The sequence below is a fragment of the Oryctolagus cuniculus genome, chromosome 5, assembly GCF_964237555.1.
Source record: "Oryctolagus cuniculus chromosome 5, mOryCun1.1, whole genome shotgun sequence".
In the NCBI taxonomy this organism is placed as follows: domain Eukaryota; kingdom Metazoa; phylum Chordata; class Mammalia; order Lagomorpha; family Leporidae; genus Oryctolagus; species Oryctolagus cuniculus.
Window position 1 is genome coordinate 61,920,397 of NC_091436.1, and position 20,463 is coordinate 61,940,859.

The window sequence follows — 20,463 nt, forward strand, 5'->3', positions numbered from 1 at the left end:
TAAACAAATAAATCTTTAAAAAAATCTAAAATACAACCATCAGCTGTGTAACCTCCAGTAAATCTCAATTTCTCTGAGCCTTGATTTCTTAATCTCTTTGATCTCTATAACTTCAATAATTAAAAACTAGAAGCCTGTTTTATGTAACTTTTTATTATATATTTCATAATAAAATAATTCTTAAACACAGGCTAGAAGCCTATAATTAGAATTAGAATAATTCCCACAAGTCTTTCAGGAGACTGGGAGTTTCCAGTAGCTATGGAGTTTTGCTGGAAAATTGAGCTGTCCCCCTACACACACACACACTGAAGTTTGACTACAGTATATCTGGGTAGAATTGCTTATTAATTATCTCTTTGGGAATTTGTTAAGCTTCCCAAATCTGTGGATTTGTTTTGCACCAATTCTAGAAAGTTTTCATCATTAAGTATTATTCCTGTCCCATTTTTGCTAGTCTATCCATCTGGAATTGTAATTTGTTTATATTCTAAATTATCCTCATTCTGGTTTGCATCTCTCTCTCTCTCTTTCCCTCTCTCTCTCTTTATCACTAAGATTTACATATTTATTTGAAAGGCAAAGCGACAGAAAGAGAGATTTTCCATCTGCTGGTTTACTCCCCAAATGCCCACAACAGCCAGGGCTGGACCAGGCCAAAGCCAGGAGCCAGGAACTCCATCCAGGTCTCCCACAGGGGTGGCAAAGACCCAAATACTTGGGCCATCTTCTGCTGCTTTCCCAGGCATATTAGCGGGGAGCTGGATCAGAAGCGGAGCAGCTGGGACTTGAACCGGTGCGCATAGGGACGACCGCATCGCCGGTGGCTGCTTCACCTGCTGCAATGCAGCTCCACCCCCAGCTGCCTGTATTTTGTCTCCCGTAGTAGAAGGTAGGCTAGAATGTAAGTAGAGTGCCAGATGCTGTATCCCCAGGCACCTTAGCAGACGCTCCATGTATATCTGTTAGATGAATAAATGACACCCCAAACCTTGCACTGCTAAAGTTAAGCAGATCTGTGGGCGGTAGAGCAGCTGGCTTTACGATGACAACAGAAAGTGTCAAGAAAAGCTATAAGGATCCTGAATGAAACTCTAGTCTCTGCTGCAGGTGGCCGTTCCTGAAAGCTCCTCTAGAGGTTGCGCTCCAGTGAGCAAAGCCTGGGCCTGGCTTGGGCGGGTGTAGGGTCATCTTCACCAGCGCACCAACATCCCAGGGCCCACCCCTCCCTGCTATGCCGGGGATGCCCCCACACCCCCTGGGACCTCACAAACTCTGGGGATTTATTTAGAGACAATTCAGGAAAAAGGGGAACCCCAAAAAGGAGGAGGATATGTGATTTGCTAACATTTATTTAAAAAAAAAGTAGTAAAAATTAAGAGCCAGTTCAAAATCATACACAGCACGTTGGGATCTGGAAGCAAGGGAAAATAAATCCCAAGCAATTATGTGTTGGTGGAGCATGGGGGGGGGGGGGATGCTGAAAGAGATAGGTGGAAGTTAGGGAGAGTAGGGGATTTGGGTGGGGCCGTAGGCCACACTGGGAAGCTTAGAATTTACGCAGGGGTAAAGCCATAATGGCTCCTAAGAGGGCCGGGCCGGTAGTCTCTGGACCTTACTTGTAATTGGAAAACTCACCCGTTCCCTTGTGTCCCTGGAGGGAACAGCACAGCCGCTGGACTGCAGAAACCCTTAAGAGTCTATTGAAGCAACGGGAAAGTCTGGATAATATAATTCTGATCATACAGACATGAATTAAGCCAGGTACGTACTAAGCTCCTCACTCACTCCTGTTCACACCACAGCAATGCTCCTAAGTTGGCACCAATGGCATCTCCATTTTCCAGGTAAGGTCAACAAAGTCCTGAAGATACGTAACTTGGCCAGGATGTCTCAGAGCCTAGAGCGCTCTCCTCGGTCCCTTGGACAGAGGCATTGGAGGTGCGAAGGAAACGGAGGCAGATGTGGTGATGATGATGATGATGATGACGGGGGTAAAAGTGATTTCATCCGCTCACCACACATTCGGATTTGGCGTCCGGGAAGACAGGATTCAGGCATGTGCGGAGCTAACGGTATAATACAGTAACTTCCCAAGCACGGTGACAACGCCATTCCCAATCCCAGCCCCAATCCACACCTGTCTGGGCTCTCCGGGGCGGGCCCTCCTGCCAGGCCCCGCCTCTGCCCCGCCCCCTGCCCCGCCCCGCCGCGCGGGTGGAGGCGCCTGGCGGGCCACGTGGTGCTGCGTCCGCGCACTGGCTGTGGTCCCGGCGCCGCGCTTCCGGGTTGGCTGCGGCGGCGGCGGCACCGGCTCGGGGGCCGGAGCTGAGGCCGGAGCAGCGCGGGAGCCCCCGCGGCGGGCTGGGCCGGCGGAGGGGCAAGGGGAGCCCAGCGCAGGGGCGCCCGCCCGGTGGACGATCTGCGACCCGGGCCCCGCCGGGCGGCCGGGAGAGGTAGGTCCGCCGCGCTCGCCATCCGTGGGCTGCAGACCCGCGGCCGCGTCGCCCTCTCCCGAGCCGTCCGCTCCCTGGCGGGCCCGCGCGGCGGAGATACGGATGCCGAGGACCTCGCCGCTCTGCGGCTTCCCGCTCAGCGGGCCCCAGGGGATTGTAGCTCCGGAGGTCCCGCTCCTTGCGCGGTCTGGCGCCAGCCGGGCCCTTGCACGTCTCCCTTTAATGCGAGGCCCCGTGCGGCTTCCTTGATTCTTATCTTATTGCAGCTTGCACACGTCCGTTTTCCCCGCCTTTCTCGTGTGTGACCCCACCTCCCACCCCCAGACGACGCGACTGGTCTTGCTTGGGAGTGAGGCATTGAGGTCCCCATTGCAGGATTTGTGTAACCATAGAAAAGTTAGTGCTGTGAAAGGCTTCGGATATCCAGCCCTTTCGTTTAGTTTGCAGAGGAGAAAACAGACCCTGAAGGGGTCCGTGGGCATGGGCAGCCCCTCGAGCCAGATGCAGCCGGGGTGTGAGCTCAGAGTGAAGTGCTTCTAAGGTGGCGTAGCGGGTAAGCCGCCGCCTGCAGGGCTGGCATCCCATATGGGCGCCGGTTCAAGCCCCAGCTGCTCCACTTCTGATCAGCTCTCTGCTATGGCCTGGGAAAGCAGTGGAAGATGGCCCAAGTCCTTGGGCCCCTGCACCTGCGTGGGGGGATCTGGAAGAAGCTCCTGGCTGTTGCAGCGTTTGGGTAGTGAACCAGTGAATGGAAGACTTCTCTCTGCCTCTCTGTGCCTTTCAGATAAAATAAATATTAAAAAAAAAAAAAAAAGTAACGGTAAAATCCAGAGAACAGTGGGTTCATGTGAGCTGGGAGTCTCCCCCTTACCAAGGCCTCCTACTCCAGGGACATTGTTTTCTCTTTTCAGATCGAAACCTTCGTGGCCTCCAAAGAACATGGCCGCCGCAGCCCCAGCGCCTCCCCGGCAGCTGGTGGTCCACTCGGACACGCACAGCGACACTGTCCTGGCCAGTTTCGAGGATCAGAGGAAGAAGGGCTTCCTCTGTGACATCACCTTGATCGTGGAGAACGTGCACTTCCGAGCCCACAAGGCCTTGCTGGCCGCCAGCAGCGAGTATTTCTCCATGATGTTTGCAGAAGAAGGGGAGATCGGCCAGTCCATTTACATGCTGGAAGGCATGGTGGCGGACACCTTCGGCATCCTGCTGGAGTTCATCTACACCGGCTGTCTGCACGCCAGCGAGAAGAGCACGGAACAGATCCTGGCGACTGCTCAGTTCTTAAAAGTCTCCGACCTGGTCAAGGCTTACACGGACTTCCAGAATGATCCCAGGTCCCCGAAGCCCACGCCTCTGGCCACTGCCGGTGCCCCAGTGGTGGTTATTTCTAACAAGAAGAATGAGCCACCAAAACGGAAGCGGGGAAGACCAAGAAAAGTCAACAGTGTGCCCGAGGGGACGGCAGCCTCGGCTGCAGACGAGGAGATACAGCTGAGACTGCACGGCCCGGCTCAGGATGGACAAAACTCTGTGGTCACAGAGGGAGCCCCCGGTGGTGTCCTGGGCGAGCAGGCTCCGGCGAAAGGAAAGGAAGGGTCGGCACCTGCCTGTGAGCCGGGCAGCGTGGAGGAAACACCAGCCAGGAAGGATGAGAACTGTGATCCCAAGAGCCAGGAGGGGCAGGACAGCCAGAGTCGCTACAGCAAGCGCAGGATTCGCAGATCCGTGAAGCTGAAAGATTACAAACTCGTGGGGGGGGACGATGAGGACCAGGGCGCCGCCAAGAGGATCTGCGGGAGGAAAAAGCGCGCCCGCGGCCCCGAGGCCCGATGCAAAGACTGCGGCAAAGTCTTCAAGTACAATCACTTCTTAGCGATCCACCAGCGGAGTCACACGGGTAATCGCGCGCTCGCGGCCTGCTGCAGCCATCACCGTGACAGCTTCCGTGCCCTGTGCAGCCTCCGTGCGCGGGCATTGTAATAAAGTTTTTGCAGGTGCTGCTGCCGCCAGGCGATCCCGCCCACTGCGGCGGGGAGGGATCTGAGGCCCCCAGCTCGGGAGTAACATGCCCGGGGCCGTGTGCCCAGATGACAGCCAGGGTTTGGACCCCAGGGCCCTGAAGGCAGAAGCCCTCTCAGGTGGAGTTCTGGGTTCAAGTCCCTGCTGGGCTCTGTTTTCTGATTCTCAAGCTTTGCTCATCTTTTCCTGGGTCCATGTGGGTGGCTTTCTCGTTGGGCCAGCTGGCCGGGAAGGCTAAACTCACTCCCTTTTGTTCCCTTGAGCCCAGACACGCTGTCTGTGCTGTCTGTGCTGTTCAGGGTGAGGGCCGCTAGCTTGTCGTGGATTTTGAGCATTTAAATTGCAGGTGACTGAGAAACTGGATGTGTCCGTTTGGTGTCGGTTGAGTGTCAGCCTCCACGTGTGGCGGGTGGCTGCCGTTTAGATTCACGTGGTGCCGACTGGAAAGTCCTCCCCTTGGCGTCTCTAAGATGCTCGACTCACTTGGCTTTGGGCTAGGCCGTAGGCAGCACTTACATATCCCTCAGCCTAGTTGTAAGCTTCAGATCAGAGCTGGTGCTTAAGTCTTCCGGGACCCTGCAGCACCCTGTGCGGTGGCTGTCATCCTGCTCGTTAGGGACCTGCTGCTGTTTCTTTTTTTTTTTTTTTAAGATGTAATTTATTTGTTTGAAAGGCAGAATTAGAGAGGATGAGACACAGAGAGAGAGAAATCATCTACCTGCTCATTCACTCCCCAGGTGGCCACAACAGCCGGGGCTGTGCCAGGCCAAAGCCAGGAGCCAGAAGCTGCTTCCAGGTCTCCCACATGGGTGCAGGGGCCCAAGCACTTGGGCCATCTTCTACTGCTTTCCCAAGCCATAGCAGACAGCTGGATGGGAAGTGGAGCAGCCAGGACTTGAACCGGCGCCCATAAGGATGCTAGCACTGCAAGCGGCGGGTCCAGCTCCTGCAAGCGGCGGGTCCAGCTCCTAACGTTATCTTCAGTCATCTCTTAGTGACCCGCTCGCCACGCCTCCCTCCAGAGCTCTGACTGTGTGGACGCGGCACCTTCTGGACCCCTCCTCTGCCTTTTCCACGAGGCTTCTTTTGCCCTTTCAGCCCCTGCAGGTTTTTTGTTTCTACTCTTTTTATACTTCTAGCAGCTCTTTCTGTTCTCAAAATGTTCAAAATGTTTTTCTCTTAGCGTCCTGTTTGTTAGGCTCAGGGTGTAATATCTGTTGGGAGATTGTTACATATGACAGTGACTTTGTTTGTTGCTGGTGTCTAATGCTTTCTTTTCCCTGGGCAATCTTTTCTGGAAGCCACTTCACTCCTTGATTTTCTTTGCCCCCGTATCTGTCTCCGCTGCTAAGGGCCTTCCTTGAGTGCTTGGGGATTTTGTAAAATAGCCTGCTTCATCGAATGTCAGAGGGGGTTATGAAGAAAGCTACTGGCAACTCTGCAGGTGTACATGAAGAGAGGCTGGGAGGGAGCGGGGACTGAGGGGGTCGTGGCCTGACACCCCTGCCTTGCTGGTGCCTGGCTCTCTGTACCTTGGGTTCTCTTAGCTCAGGCCTTTCACCTTCCAGCCCGGGGGAAGCCTGGTTGCGGGTGTGAGCAGGAAAGGAGGTCTCCTTACACCACCCGTGAACGTCCTCTCTCTGACGGAGTCCCGCTTGGCTGCGTGTGGCGGCCCCTAACCCAGAGACCCCTAACTTCGCATCTTCAGGGAGCAGTCACCATCAGCTGGGGAGAGAGGGGCCTGTGTCCTGGGCACGTGTGGTGGGAGCCGGGGCCCGGGGGTCTCCCTCCGCTTCCAGCAGGCGTGCAGCCTCCCTCACCCCTGTTGGCAAAGATCCCAGGCCACATCTCAGTAGCTCTCACTGCAGGATCCAGCTTCATCCGCACCAGCTCCCCAAGCTTTATTGCTGATCCCATCCTCTTCTCTGGCCCTTGCAATGAGTGTCTTTTTAGACAAATGCCTTGATTGTCCTTTCACTTTGGGAGGGAGCAGAAGGCTGTGTGGTTCTTGGCTCATCCCAGGCTTCCATGGCTCTCGTTCCAGGTGAGCGACCTTTCAAGTGTAACGAGTGTGGAAAAGGCTTTGCGCAGAAGCACTCGCTGCAGGTGCACACGAGGATGCACACGGGCGAGCGGCCATACACCTGCACCGTGTGCAGCAAGGCTCTGACCACCAAGCACTCGCTGCTGGAGCACATGAGCCTGCACTCAGGTAGCCGGGCTCGCGCCTCAGGGCCCGCCGCCAGCACGTGCCCGTTCCCAGGGTGGGACGTCCCGGTAGAGACGCGTGACCGGGATCTCAGTGATGCTTTCCCGGCCTGGTGCCGTTTCCCACATGATGTCATCGGATGACAGGGCCGTGCACCTGTCAGAAGGTGATTGGGAGTTTGGCACAGCACTAAGCCTTGAGCGAGAGCTTACGAGCTGCCTGCCTGGAGTTCGGTGTGCAAACACACTTGATTTAAGCGCCAGAGTTTAGAGCTGTTTTACTCTGAATGCCATTGGCTTGGGTGGGGGCAGGGAGGGTCAATTCTCCAGTTCTATCCCAGTGCCCAGCCCCTCCCGCTGCCTTACAAACCTCTGCACACATATGCTTCTGTGGGGGACTCGGGGCTTCAGGCCCCACAGACAAATCACGCGGGTCTGGGCCCGTGGGGTGTTCACCGTTGTTAGCGTTCTAGCTCCTTAATGGTCGGGGGTGTGTGTTTGAGTGTTCTGTTTTTCACCCGGCAGGACAGAAGTCTTTCACCTGTGATCAGTGTGGAAAATACTTCAGCCAGAAGCGACAGCTAAAGAGCCATTACCGAGTTCACACAGGTACCGAGGCCTGGGGGAAGCCTGGGGTCGGTGGGGAGGGAGCTCAGGTACAGTTTGTACCTGGGTGCGGATTGCAGGAGACAGGGCAGTGTTTAGGGGTGGGTCTTTTTTTTTTTTTTTAAGATTTATATATTTATTTGAAAGTCAAAGTTACACAGAGAGAGAAGGAGAGGCAGAGAGAGAGACAGAGAGAGGGATCTTCCATCCACTGGTTCACTCCCCAATTGACCGCAACAGCCAGAGCCGGGCCGATCCGGAACCAGGAGCCAGGAGCTTCTTCTGGGACTCCCACACAGATGCAGGGCCCAAGCACTTGGGCCATCTTCTGCTGCTTTCCCAAGCCATATCAGAGAGCTGGATCAGAAGTGGAGCAGCCAGGACTTGAACCGGTGCCCATAGGGATGCCAGCACTGCAGGCCAGGGCATTAACCTGCTACGCCACAGCACCAGCCCTGTGGGAAGGGTCTTAAAAAGGCAATCTAAATGAGAGGTTTTCGTGTTACTCTGCTGTGTCATCTGTATTTAATTCTTATGCCACCGTTGCGATGCCACGCACAGAGACCCTTGGCCACACTCGGAGCAGTGCTTCAAGGAGAGAAGATGACATTTGGCAGGATTAGAAGGGCCCCTGCTCTGTTGGGAAAGCCGAGCGCTAAGATGCATAGGAGAATGGTTACTGCCACCCCGTGTATGAACAAAGCTCTCGCGGTCAAAGCGCCATATTCCCAGGGATTCTCTCAGGGAAGTGCTCTAGCACAAATCGCTGGAGGAATGCAGGGAACCCGCAGGTGCGCTGACACTTTTTTTTTTTTTTTTTATTGTCATGCCAAGGTCACTCGTTGCCGGAATGCAACCACTGCCACCGCAAATTCATGGATGTGTCTCAGCTAAAGAAACACCTGCGAACCCACACAGGTAGGACCCCCGCCCTGGCCGCCCTCCTCCCCAGCACACTGACGTCCTCAGGGGAGTGGGGAGCACTCCCCACCCACGCCGGGCCCGCCCGTGTCTCGGAGTGTTCCTTGTGAAGCGGGTGGAAGTTTGATAAGCAGCGCCTTTGAAAGCACAGGGCAGCAGCTGGCAGCGTTGTTCTGTGGGGCAGAAGTCACCTCTCTTTGTAGCTTAGCAAAGCGAGATCCTTGACCGAGCACTGTTTATATGGGAAAACCTACTTCATGCCGCAGGCTGCTGGGGCCCTGCACGTCCCTCTCCAGCGACTTCTTTTTAGGAAAGAAGGAAAACCGGCACACGGGCAGGAGAGCCTGGACACGAGGGACATTGTCTCCTCTCTCCCCAGAACCAGCACCTCCAGCTTCAGCCTGGCGCTTGAGCCGCGGGGGTGAAGAGAGGGCAGGTTGCTTAGGGCAGCTCAGAGTTTTTGTTTTCTTTTCATTGACGAGCAGAGACGTGAACGTGGGGGCCTGTTAGAATCTTCTGGTAAGTAGCGTGGTTTGAAAATAGGCCTGTTAGATTTTCTAGGAGAAATCTCCCATTGTAGGTTGGCTATTTAATGATTATGTTCAGTTGTCAATTCAAATTACGTCTCACGTGAGTTTATGGTACTTTAGAGATTGTTTTTACGTGTATGGGTTGAGCATCCCTCATCCAAAAACTGAAATGCTATGAAATTTGCAGCTTTCTGGGCACTCACATGATACCTGGTAGAAAATGCCATGCCTCATCTTATGGGCCGAAGTCAAATACAGGTGCGCTAAAAATATGGTGTAAAGCTCTGTGTGTATGGTGTCTGTGTGTATGGTGAGCATGAAACAAATGAATGTCATCTTTAGACGGGGAGCACATCCCCAAGATACCCCATCGTGTGGTTAGGAGCATTCCAGAATCTGAAACACTTCCGGTCTCCAGCATTTTGGGTGAGGGTCACTCAACCCGTGCAGCTGTTTCCTCCTCCAGGCAGTAGAGCGTCTCCCGGGGGTGCATTCCGTGACGAAGGTCCCTCCACAGTCTTTCCGCAGACACTGTGGTTAACAGGGCCTGTGGAATGGGGCACAGCCACTTAGCCCTGTTTCCAGAGCAGCGTCTAAGGACCTGGCCCTCTCTCAGGCCCAGAGGGCACCGCGGCGAGTGGGAGGGGCAGAGCCCCGCTGGGGAGAAGCCAGCGTGCGATCAGAGAGGCAGAGCAGGCAAGCACGTGCGTGCTAGGCGGCGGCACCTGCCAAGAAATAAAGCGCAGGCTCGGGCCAGGACATGGGAAGGGCACGGCCTTCTTACAGGGGTCTGGTCTGGGAGGGCTTCGCAGACGAAGTGGCTCCTGGCAGGAGCTGAAAACACTCAGGATGTGGAGAGGAGCGAGCCAGCCATTACGGGCATCGAGAGGTGCCGGGAGGCAGGATGGCCAAGGCAGGGCAAGGACCCGGGAGTGGGTGGACGACAGGGACCAAGCGTCGCAGTAGTCCGGAAGCTGTCAATCTGAGCGGCTTTATGAAAACAGCCCAGTCCCACCCAGAGGCTCTGACTGAATTCTTTTGGGGTAGAGCCTTGGAATTATTTGTTTTGTTTTTAAAGATTTAATGTATTTAGAGGTCAGTGCTGTGGCATAGCAGGTAAAGCGGCCTGCAGTGCCAGCATCCCATATGGGTGCCGGTTTGAGACCTGGCTGCTCTACTTCCAATCCAACTCTCTGCTGTGGCCTGGGAAAGCAGTGGAAGATGGCCCAAGTCCTTGGGCCCCTGTACCTGCTTGGGGGGTCTGGAAGAAGCTCCTGGCTCCTGGCTTCAGATCAGCACAGCTCTGGCTGTTACGGCCATCTGGAGAGTGAACGAGTGGATGGGAGACCTCTCTCTCTCTCTCTCTCTCTTTGCATCTGCCTCTCTGTAACTCTCTGCCTTTCAACTAAGTCTTTTTAAAAAAAAATCATTTTAAAAAATGATTTATGTATTTAGTTGAAAGGCAGAGTAACAGAGAGAGACCTTCCATCTGCTGGTTTATTCTCAATGGCCACAGTAACCAGGGCTGAGCCAGGCCGAAGCCAAGAGCCTAGAGTTTCATCTGGGTCTCCCACATGGGTGGCAGGGGTCCAAATACTCGGCCATCTTCCACTGCTTTCCCAGGCCATTAGCAGAAACAGATCTGAAGTGGAGCAGCCAGGACTTGAACCAGCACTCATATGGGAAGCTGGCATTTCAGGCATTGGCTTAACCCACAGTGCCACAAAGCCAGCCCCGGAACTGGTACTTTTAAAAGTGCCCCTCAGTGCTTGTACTGTGTGTTCAGACTTGAGCACTTGGAGGGCATGGTGAGGATGGGCTTGCCTCCTGGTGAGGCAGCTTTAGCCACAGGGATGGCATGACGTGACGTAACCTAGAACTTGGCCTGGGGTCACTGCAGCCACTGTATGGGTGGGCGGGGACGAGGCCTGGCCTGGTGGTGAGGGCGGCATAGCTGTGTAAGTGGTGGCAAGTGAGCCAGTAGATTCTGAGGAAGAGTTCACATGGTTTGCTCCTAACTGGATGTGTGGTGGCTAAGGCAACCAGGAGGAGGACAGACTGGGCAAGACTGAGAGGAGCAAGTCACGGTGAGTTTCAGCTTGTGGGGTCTCGGCTGCATCCACTTCACATCCAGGTGCGGGCGTGGAGCAGGCAGTAGGACACAGAGTCTGGAGTTCAGGGGGAGCGTGTGGGCAGAGCTGGCAGCTTCCACACAGACCCACAGGCCTGCACGTGAGGCTGTGGTGGAGCCCTGGCCACGGGATCGGGATGGAGCAGAGCTGGGATGCCTGAGAGGAGACGCTCGCCTGCCTTGGCTCCGTCCCGCTCTGGTCCTTAGGAGCAACATGGGTCCTGCAGTGGGAGTGACAGGGGAGAGAATGGCTCTTTCCTCCCCAGGCTGACTGTGTGTGCTTGGGTAAAAAAGGGCTGGGTTGAGCCGGCGCCGTGGCTCAATAGGCTAATCCTCCACCTTGCGGCGCCGGCACACCGGGTTCTAGTCCCGGTTGGGGCGCCGGATTCTGTCCCGGTTGCCCCTCTTCCAGGCCAGCTCTCTGCTATGGCCAGGGAGTGCAGTGGAGGATGGCCCAGGTGCTTGGGCCCTGCACCCCATGGGAGACCAGGAAAAGCACCTGGCTCCTGGCTCCTGCCAGGATCAGCGTGGTGCGCCGGCTGCAGCGGCGGCCATTGGAGGGTGAACCAACGGCAAAGGAAGACCTTTCTCTCTCTGTCTCTCTCTCTCACTGTCCACTCTGCCTGTCAAAAAAAAAAAAAAAAAAAAAAGGGCTGGGTGGTCGGGGCGCCGGATTCTGTCCCGGTTGCCCCTCTTCCAGGCCAGCTCTCTGCTGTGGCCAGGGAGTGCAGTGGAGGATGGCCCAAGTGCTTGGGCCCTGCACCCCATGGGAGACCAGGATAAGTACCTGGCTCCTGCTGTTGGATCAGTGCGGTGCGCCGGCCACAGCGCGCCGGCCACGGCGGCCATTGGAGGGTGAACCAACGACAAGGGAAGACCTTTCTCTCTGTCTCTCTCTCTCACTGTCCACTCTGACTGTCAAAAAAAAAAAAAAAAAAGGGCCGGGTGAAGTCATTGCCATGATGGAGAAGAGGAGAAAGCAAGCCAAGCCGAAATCTGGGCAGGCAGTGTGCAGGAAGGGACGCGGGGCCATGTGTCCCCACCCCTCGCGCAGAGCCTGCTCAGTTTCGGTGTCGGAAGGCACCGCCACAGCCCTGCTATGGGCACTGAGAGGCCAGCACTGGCAGCACCGGCTGCTCCAGCAAGGCCGTGCTCAGCTGCAGAACTGAGGCTGGCACTCCCCTTGGGGCTCTGCACCTGCAGACTCTTCTGGGTCATTGGGTCCCCAGTGCCGGAAGTGGAGGCAAAGCGTCAGGCAGGCAGGACAGTGCAAGTGAGGTCACCATGGCTCAGGCTCTGGGGCGCAGATCTTGTCCCTGAGCCTGGAGCTGCTCAGGCTTGCAGGCACTGGGCCATGCCAAGCGTTCGGAATGCTGATAAAGCAGCAGAGGCATTCGCTTAACGAAGGGCTCACTCCTTTCTGTTGCCTGCAGTACCTCCTTCCTGATAGCAATGTACCCGAAAACCAGGCTAGTGAGCAGAAGATGGCTTGGTGAGCTGGGGCGAGTTGAGGGACTTAGCCCAGGTCACAGAGAAGCCTGGTGAGTGACCTCTGACCCCGCAGTGCAGACCCTCCCCTCCGGCGTCTCTGCCCCTTGAGTGGTGGTAGATAGCAGTGGGCTCTTGCACTCATACCCCGTGCTTCGGACCAACTTGCTAGAAACTGGGGTTCCCGTGTCCCCCTCCTCAGGTTCTGTTCATTTGCTCGAGCAGCTCGTAGAACTTAGGGAAACACCTTTCTTGGGTTCACCAGTTTGTTCTAGAGGATGTTAGATGAGGAGACATGTGGCCTGAGGTGCAGGGGTGCAAAACTGCCATGCTCTCTCTGGGCGCTGCCCCTCTTCCAGGAGCCTCCACTTGGTCAGCTGTCCAGAAGCTAGTAGACCTTCCAGCCTGTCAGTGAGCTTCCTTCCTCTCAGTATGGGACAGGACCCCTACTGAACTGGGGTCTCAGCATCCACTGTCAAACAGGGTCGGTCAGAGAATGACCTGCCTTGGGGAAAAGAAATTCTCCTTTCTGTGGCCTGAGTTGGAGAGGAAGTTACGAGCCAGGAGCCGTGAACAGAGCCCAAAGTATACATAAATGTATTCTCACCGGCGCGTAAATGGCAAAGTGTTGATATCCCGAATAAGGAAAAGCAAGTACCCCACAAGGAAAGCGCTGGACAGGAAGGGCTCGGCACAGAAGACCGTGTAGGAAGGGTGGAGAGACAGGAAAGAATCCACAGGAACCCTGCTAGTCATCGAGGAGGAAGGAACGTGTGCTTTCTCGCCTTTCAGGTTGGAGAGCCTGTGCGGAAGTGGGCCTCTCTCTGTGCTGGTGCAGGAATATAATTGGGAACTTCCTGGAAAGAAACTTTGGCGATGTTTATCAGATTGTTGCAGAATGATATGCATCGTAGGCAGGATTGTTTGTAATGTCAGAAGCTTCAAAACGACCTAAGTGTTCTTTGGTAAGAGACAAGTTAAGTTAAAAAAATTTTTTTTAGACATTCACTTATTTATTTGCCAGGGTGAGAGAGAGAGAGATCTTTCATGTGCTTGTTCACTTCCCAAATGCCTGCAGGAGCTGGGCCTGGGCCATGCCAGAGTTAAGAGCCCGGCACTCCATCTGGGACTCCCACATGGGTGGCAGAGACCCAAGTGCTTGGGCCATCATCCACTGCCTTCCCAGGTGCATTAGAGGAGGGTGGATCAGAAACAGAAGCAGAAGTGGGACTAGATCCAAGGCACTGTGATACGAGATGCCAGCACCTCCAGTCGTGGCTTAACCTGCTGCACATAACTCTTGCCCCATAGGAAAATTTTGGGCAGTGTGTCCAGCGGGACATGACTCGGCCTTTTTATGGTGTGTGGCTTTAACTGGCACTGGCTGACGTGGTGTGCATACAACTATCCTTGCACGCTTATGAAATGTTAACTGCTCACCTCAAGAGAGAAAGTGGAACTTTCTTTGTACTTTTCCATCTTTTGATTGTTTTACACTGAACACGGATGATTTGTAAAGAAAAGCAAAGTTGTCGTGTAAACAGGAAGCAGGACACTTGGGAGGGAGAAAGTAGCAGGTTAAACGTGAACATGGAGAGAACTGGAGGCGCCACTGTGTCGTGCCCAGCTGGCGCAGGGGCCGGCGGGCACTGCCATTGCCCAGTTATTTTAGGTTTGAGCGGAGGGCGGAGGGGCGGCCCAGCCGTGAGGTCCTGGAGCAGGGGTGGGGCGGGCGAGGCTGTGTCAGAAGCAGCCGGGAGTTGCCCCAGCCCTTCTGTGGACATCCCTGGGTGGAGCCCTGCCGGCCACACCCTGACTTCTGCCCTGTGCTTTAGTCGCCATTGTGTAAACCTCTTGTAAAACTTCCTTCTGGAGCCAGGAGCTTGTACCTGTCAAGTAAGTAAATAAATCCTAAAAAAAAAAAAAAAAAAAAAAAAAAAAAAAAAAAAAAAAAAAAAAAGAAAGAAAGAAAGAAAAAGAAAAGAAAACTTTCTTCTGCTCCCATTGCTACTCAGGCTCTGCCATTCACCTTCCAGCCTGTGCATCTGCCTCCTGGTCCAGGCCCCAGCACGTGGGCGTGGACTGCCGTCGCTGTCACTCCCAGGCGTACTTTCCCAACACCCTCCAGGGCCTCCCCATGTCTGCCCACAGTTCCCGGCTGCCCCCAGCGTGGCCTCACCTCACGGCTCATCCATCCCTTCACCGTGACTCCTCCGCACTCCTGGTCCATACCATGTGGCCGTCCCCAGCTCCGGCTTTTCAGCCGCACCGCTTATCCTGGCGCCCTGGTCGAGGCTTCTGTCCGACCTGCCTGATCCTGCTCCTACCCCGCCCCCAGCCCGGTCCTGTCTACACCCCCTGGTTGTTGTTGCCACGCCCTGCTTGTTCCCTCGGCACCCGCTATGTTGCTCACTACTGCAGGCACTGTCTCAGTGCTGCGGCCCCACCTTCTTTTGGAGGCCATGATCCTGTCCCCTGCGCCTTGTCTATTTTGTGGCTCTGTGTTTTGTGGCCTCTCTGTGTCTTGGGACTGAGCCAGCTTCGGGAAGAGTGGGCCACCAATCAGAAACCAGCGTCTCGGAAGACCTGCCCCAGAGTCACCCTGGCCAGGAGGATGTGTCTTCTTCCTGCCCTGCTCACTCCTGCAAGAGCTGCGGCTGCAGCACGCTCTACCCGGGGAGAATGTAGACGTGTCCTGAGAAAACCTTCAAGGGGCGGCCACTGCTTGCGAGACTGGCATCCGGTATTGGAGCGCCAGTTCGAGTCCTGGCTACTCCACTTCCTACTAAGGCACCTGGGAAAGCCCCTGCCGTCTATGATGGAGACCAGGCTGGAGTTCCTGGTTCCGGGCTTCTGCCTGGCCAAATTAGTGTGTGTTTTTTTTTAAAAAGATTTATTTATTTGAAAATCAGAGTTACACAGAGAGAGAAGAGGCAGAGAGAGAGAGGTCTTCCATCCGCTGATTCACTCCCTAATTGGCAGCAACAACTGGAGCTGCACCGATCTGAAGCCAGGAGCCAGGAGCTTCCTCTGGGTTTCCCATGTGGGTGCAGGGGCCCAAGGACTTGGGCCATCTTCTACTGCCTTCCCAGGCCATAGCAGAGAGCTGGATGGGAAGTGGAGCAGCCAGGACTCAAACCAGCACCCATATGGGATGCCAGCACTGCAGGCGGTGGCTTTACCTGCTATGCCATATCACCAGCTGCAAAATTGGTGTTGTCATGTGAGTTTCCCCCAGAGGACTCTGAATTGAAGGTAGAGTAGCCCCCGCTCTGAGGGAGAGAGCCTCGGAGACAGGTACTGGCAGTGGCCTCCGCCTTAACCTTTGCAGTCAAAAAAGTCAAAGATGTGCGGAGGCAGTGTCGGTATCGCAGGGGTCCTCCAGCTGCGGGAAGCTGCAGAGCCCATCCAGCCGCCATGTCCCAGGCACAGTGCCCCTTCTCGCCTCTAGTTAGTGGGGATTTTGCTACTTGCTTCTTGTCTGCCTTTAGGATCTCTTAGTTTCGGTTCTGGAGGGCACTAACAGTCCGTCACTCCACTTGCACACTGCCATGTGCAGGCTAACCCTGAATAAGCACCAGTTGGCATGAATGAAGCATAGCGCGGTACGGAGCAGCCACACCCTGCAAAATCTGTTCATTCCGCAGGGGGTTCTGGAACGGCATGCCAGGCCAGGTGCTAGGAGTAGATGATCTTCCAGAAGAAGGGGGGACAGCTGATGACATGCTGCCCGTAGCACGGTGGACATGGAAAGCAGGAAGCGAACTAAGGAGGGCTTGTGGGGCTCCTGGGAGGAGGTGAGCAGGCAGCTGGAGGAGACGAGGCGAGTGAGCCGCTCTGGGAGCACCCTGGGATGAGGTCAGGGAGGCCGGGTGTGAGGAGTGCTGGGCTAGGGTCCCTGCCAAGGAATCTCTGGAAACCAAAGGCCTTTGGCTTTCCTTCTTTTTTTTTTTTTTTTTTTTTTTTTTTAATATGTGTATTAATTTTAAAGGCAGAGCAACAGAGAGACACACACACATATCTTCCATCTACTTGTTCATTCCCCAAATGCCTACACAGCCAAGGCTGAGCCAGGCAGAAGCTAGGAGCCAGGAACTCCACCTGTGTCTCACATATGGGTGACAGGGACCCAAGCACCTGCCGCCTCCCAGGCCCAGTAGCAGAAAGCTGGGTCCAAAGCAGTATAGTTGGGCCGCAGTCCCAGACACTCTGATAGGGCTGCAGGGAGCCCCAGCCACCAGAGCGTTTGCAGCAGAAGCAGCGTGGTTGGACCCCGCATCCAGGCTCACTGTGCTTGCCGTGTGGATAGTGGGTGGCCACCCTGGCTAGGCGAGGGTTGTGGGTGGCAATGGAGGAAGTGAGAGGAGGAGTCTGAACGTGTTTGGAAGGCAGGTAGGAATGTGAGGGAGAAGCAAGTCCCCTGGTGCACAGGCACCCTCCTAAGGGTCCAGCCGGCCAGCTCACCAGCAGTGCGGGCGGCCCAAGGGCGAAGAGTAGCAGACACACGAGTAGACACGCCGTGTGCCTGTTCCCATCAAACCAACCCCCTTGTCTCAGTTTGCACATTTTTACCTTGCGCTTCATACGCAGTGCGCAGGTGCAGGGCAGGTACTTAGCCAAGGAGGGCATGGCCATGGTTTTTTACCTTGTGAAGTGGCAGGGGGAGTTTCTGGATTTTGTGCTGTGTGGATGTTTCTGATCCCTTTCCCTTTTTTTTTTTTTGTTTTTTTTTTTTGCCTAGGTGAGAAGCCATTTACTTGTGAGATCTGTGGCAAATCTTTCACAGCCAAGAGTTCTCTGCAGACGCACATCCGAATCCACCGGTAACGTGCAGGCGTTCCCTCGCCAAGGCCCCACACTATGCTGGCACAGGGGTGGGGGGAGACATGGACACCCCCAGGGCCCCTTTCCCAGACGTGTGCTGTGGTAGAATTTCCCCAGTAGTTTATTGCCGTGTTTTATCTTTTCAGTCATGAAGCTTCGGACCCAGGCAAAATTAGCGATACTGAGTCTGGCCAGTAAAAGTTCCCATTATTAATTTCACATTTTGGATTTTGACGGCGGAGGGGAGGGTGGTAGGGCCTGTCCCAAGCTTAAGTCTTCAATCAAAAATAACTATCAAATTCGACATTTGCCAGGTGTTCTTGTTCACCAGAGTTACTGCCAGGTTGGATTTAGGAGTTCTTCCACCTACATCCTAAATAATCAAGCACTGCTCAAATTTTGAAATATTGATATTAATCACATATACGTACGTGGCATTCGAGCCTCAGAGTTGGCTTTGCAAACTCAGTGTAGTGTATGTTTACTTTCTGATCTGAAGTGCATGTGGTGAAATCATAAGCTGCTCATCGCATCTGGCCCAGCCCCACCTGCCGCCCTGCCTCGAGCACCGGCCCCACCCTTTTAAGATTAGAAACTGAAGCCTTGGCGTTCTGGTGACCTGCCCCACATCCTTAGGTTAGTAGGAGAACCTGTGACTGGTGACTCACGGTCTAGTTCCTTTTCCTCTTAGCCTTGATTGCGTCTCCCTGAATAATCAGGAAGCCGCGAACAGGTCTTCCGGCTTTTAAAATATAGCGTGTCTTTTCCCATAGAGGAGAGAAGCCCTACTCCTGCGGCATCTGTGGCAAATCCTTCTCTGACTCCAGCGCCAAGAGGCGACACTGCATTCTCCACACCGGCAAGAAGCCCTTCTCCTGCCCTGAGTGTAACTTGCAGTTTGCGCGCTTGGACAACCTGAAGGCCCACTTGAAAATCCACAGCAAAGAGAAACAGGCGTCAGATGCCGGCAGCGCTCCCAGCAGCGGCAACGCAGAAGAGGTCCGGAATATCCTTCAGCTCCAGCCGTATCAACTCTCTACCTCGGGGGAGCAGGAGATCCAGCTGCTCGTAACCGATTCCGTGCACAACATCAATTTCATGCCAGGGCCCAACCAAGGAATCAGCATCGTCACTGCAGAGACTTCCCAGAACATGACCGCAGACCAGGCCGCCAACCTGACCCTGCTCACACAGCAGCCGGAGCAGCTGCAGAATCTGATTCTTTCAGCCCAGCCGGAGCAGACAGGACACATCCAGGGCCTCAACATGATTGAAAGCCAGATGGCGCCCTCGCAGACGGAGCCGGTGCACGTCATCACACTGTCCAAGGAAACCCTGGAACACCTTCACGCCCATCAGGAGCAAACAGAGGAGCTGCGTTTAGCAGCAAGTGCTTCCGATGCGGCTCAGCACCTGCAGCTGACACAGGAGCCAGATCCACCGCCTCCCACGCACCACGTGCCCCCACCCACGCCGCTGGGCCAGGAGCAGAGCTGACCCGGGAGCACTCAGGCTGCTTCCCCGCAAGCTGGCTCTGAGCAGACTGTAAGAACTGGCAGGCAGGTTCTCTGAAGGGCTGACTTACAGATCCTCACAGAGACGGGACAGCAGCAAGGCTTGGGGGTGAGAGAGAGAGAGAGAGAGAGAGGTCCTGTCTGTAGGACAGCATTTCATTGCTGATGAAGGCATCTCATTTTCAGCTACTGCGTCTCTTAAAGACCAGGTCCCGTCGCTTCTTGGCCTTTTGGCTGAGATCAAGTGTAAAGACCGGGTCCTTCTCTGGGGGCTCTCTATAAAATGTTCACAGCCATAGGCCATGGTCTTGCTGATCTTTCCAGTTACGGTTTCAGTGTTTTAGAACCAAGAAAGTCATTCACAGGTTGACTTGAGTTGAGTGGCTGGTTCGCCTTCCCTGTTCTCTTAGGCAACACGATTGCTACTCCAGGTCAGGACTGACTGTGACGGCTCACGAGCTTTGGAGAATTTGCCTTCTTAATAATGTCCAGTCCCCTGAGACATATTAGCTATCTCTTGATGTCTGATCTTTGTGTGTGCAGTACAGGGGGCCCATTAGACGGATTACAACCCAGAGGCTTATTTATAGCTCAAAAATTCATATATCAAAGCCAAAAATATAAGATTTTTTTAACTGTAAATTCAACTTTTCTGAAAAAGCATGGGTCTATTTATTTCTTAAAAAGCAAACTATTAACTTTTAATTAAAAGGTCTAATTAAAGTATGAAATTGAATCATGGCGTTCACCCCAAGTAAATTCTGAATTTCTGGCAGAAATAATCCTTGATTTTCATGAGAAAGACAAATGCCTTAATTATCCTGAAATGAATATTTTATCCAGTGTAATTTAAGTGATAAACATACCCTACAGAAGTCAAATTGACCTCCAAAAATGTTGATCCGTGTGTGGTGCCTGGTAACTTTCTGGAGATGGAAATTTATTACTTATTTGCATTGCAGGTTAGGTTAAATCCCACAAAATGGGCACATCAGTTTTTAAATTATTTTGGGGTGGGCATTGTGATCCCAGGCCACAGCCTGCTGCTTGGGACGTCTGTATCCCAAATGAGAATGCCTGGATTTGAGTCCCAGCTCCGTTTCCAGTTCCAGCTTCCTGCCAGTGCTTCCACTAGGAGGGAGCAGAACATGGCTCAGGCGCTTGGGACCCTGCCACCCACAAGTGAGATGGCCTGAGTCCCCAACCCCTGGCTTTGGCCTGACCCAACCCTGTCTCTTTGCCTTTCAAATAAAGGAAACCAAAAAACATGTGTTCATGAGGTTTATATTAGAAAGGCACAGAGACACAGTTCCAACCCGCTGGTTCACTCCCAAAATGCCCACAAAAGCCAGGACTGGACCAGGCTGAAGCCAGGAACCAGGAACTCAACCCAGCTCTCCCACAGGGGTGGCAGGGACCCGAGGACCTGAGCTGCTGCCTCCCAGGGTGCACTTTAGTTAGCGGGAAACTGGAATTGGAAGTGGAGCTGGTACTCAAACCAGACACTCTTGATAATGGGAGGCAAACATTCCCTTAACCGCTGTGCCAGACATCTGCCTGCCCTGAGCCGCCCTGCTGGGCCAAAGCTGAGAGCTGGGAACTCAGTCTGGGTTTCCCAGTGGGCACTTGAGCCATCACCACTGCCTGCCCAGCGGGACCTGTAGGAACAGGAAGCTGGAGTCAGGAGCAGAACCAGATACTCTGATATGAATGCTGGGTTCCTAACTGCTAGGCTAAATGTCCGCTGCTAATGAGATACTTTG

At 54.3% G+C, this 20,463-nt stretch overlaps 1 protein-coding gene across 3 annotated transcripts; it reads left to right on the top strand.

Annotated features, from left to right (window-relative positions):
* The first annotated feature begins 2,261 nt into the window (after nucleotides 1-2,261).
* Nucleotides 2,262-19,599, top strand: ZBTB24 (zinc finger and BTB domain containing 24). 3 transcript variants are annotated; one of them, XM_008263359.4, is made up of 8 exons: nucleotides 2,262-2,456; nucleotides 3,368-4,356; nucleotides 6,523-6,690; nucleotides 7,212-7,295; nucleotides 8,127-8,210; nucleotides 17,104-17,185; nucleotides 17,686-17,822; nucleotides 17,960-19,599. In XM_008263359.4, the coding sequence occupies exons 2-7, from the start codon at nucleotides 3,396-3,398 to the stop codon at nucleotides 17,783-17,785; spliced, it is 1,479 nt and encodes a 492-aa protein (XP_008261581.2). In that variant the 5' UTR covers nucleotides 2,262-2,456; nucleotides 3,368-3,395; the 3' UTR covers nucleotides 17,786-17,822; nucleotides 17,960-19,599. The 3 variants fall into 3 exon arrangements, with proteins under 3 accessions (XP_008261581.2, XP_051710400.2, XP_002714942.2); XM_002714896.5 differs by lacking the exon at nucleotides 17,686-17,822 and having other exon boundaries at nucleotides 2,264-2,456; XM_051854440.2 differs by lacking the exons at nucleotides 17,104-17,185; nucleotides 17,686-17,822; nucleotides 17,960-19,599 and adding an exon at nucleotides 12,308-14,608.
* The last annotated feature ends 864 nt before the right edge of the window (nucleotides 19,600-20,463 follow it).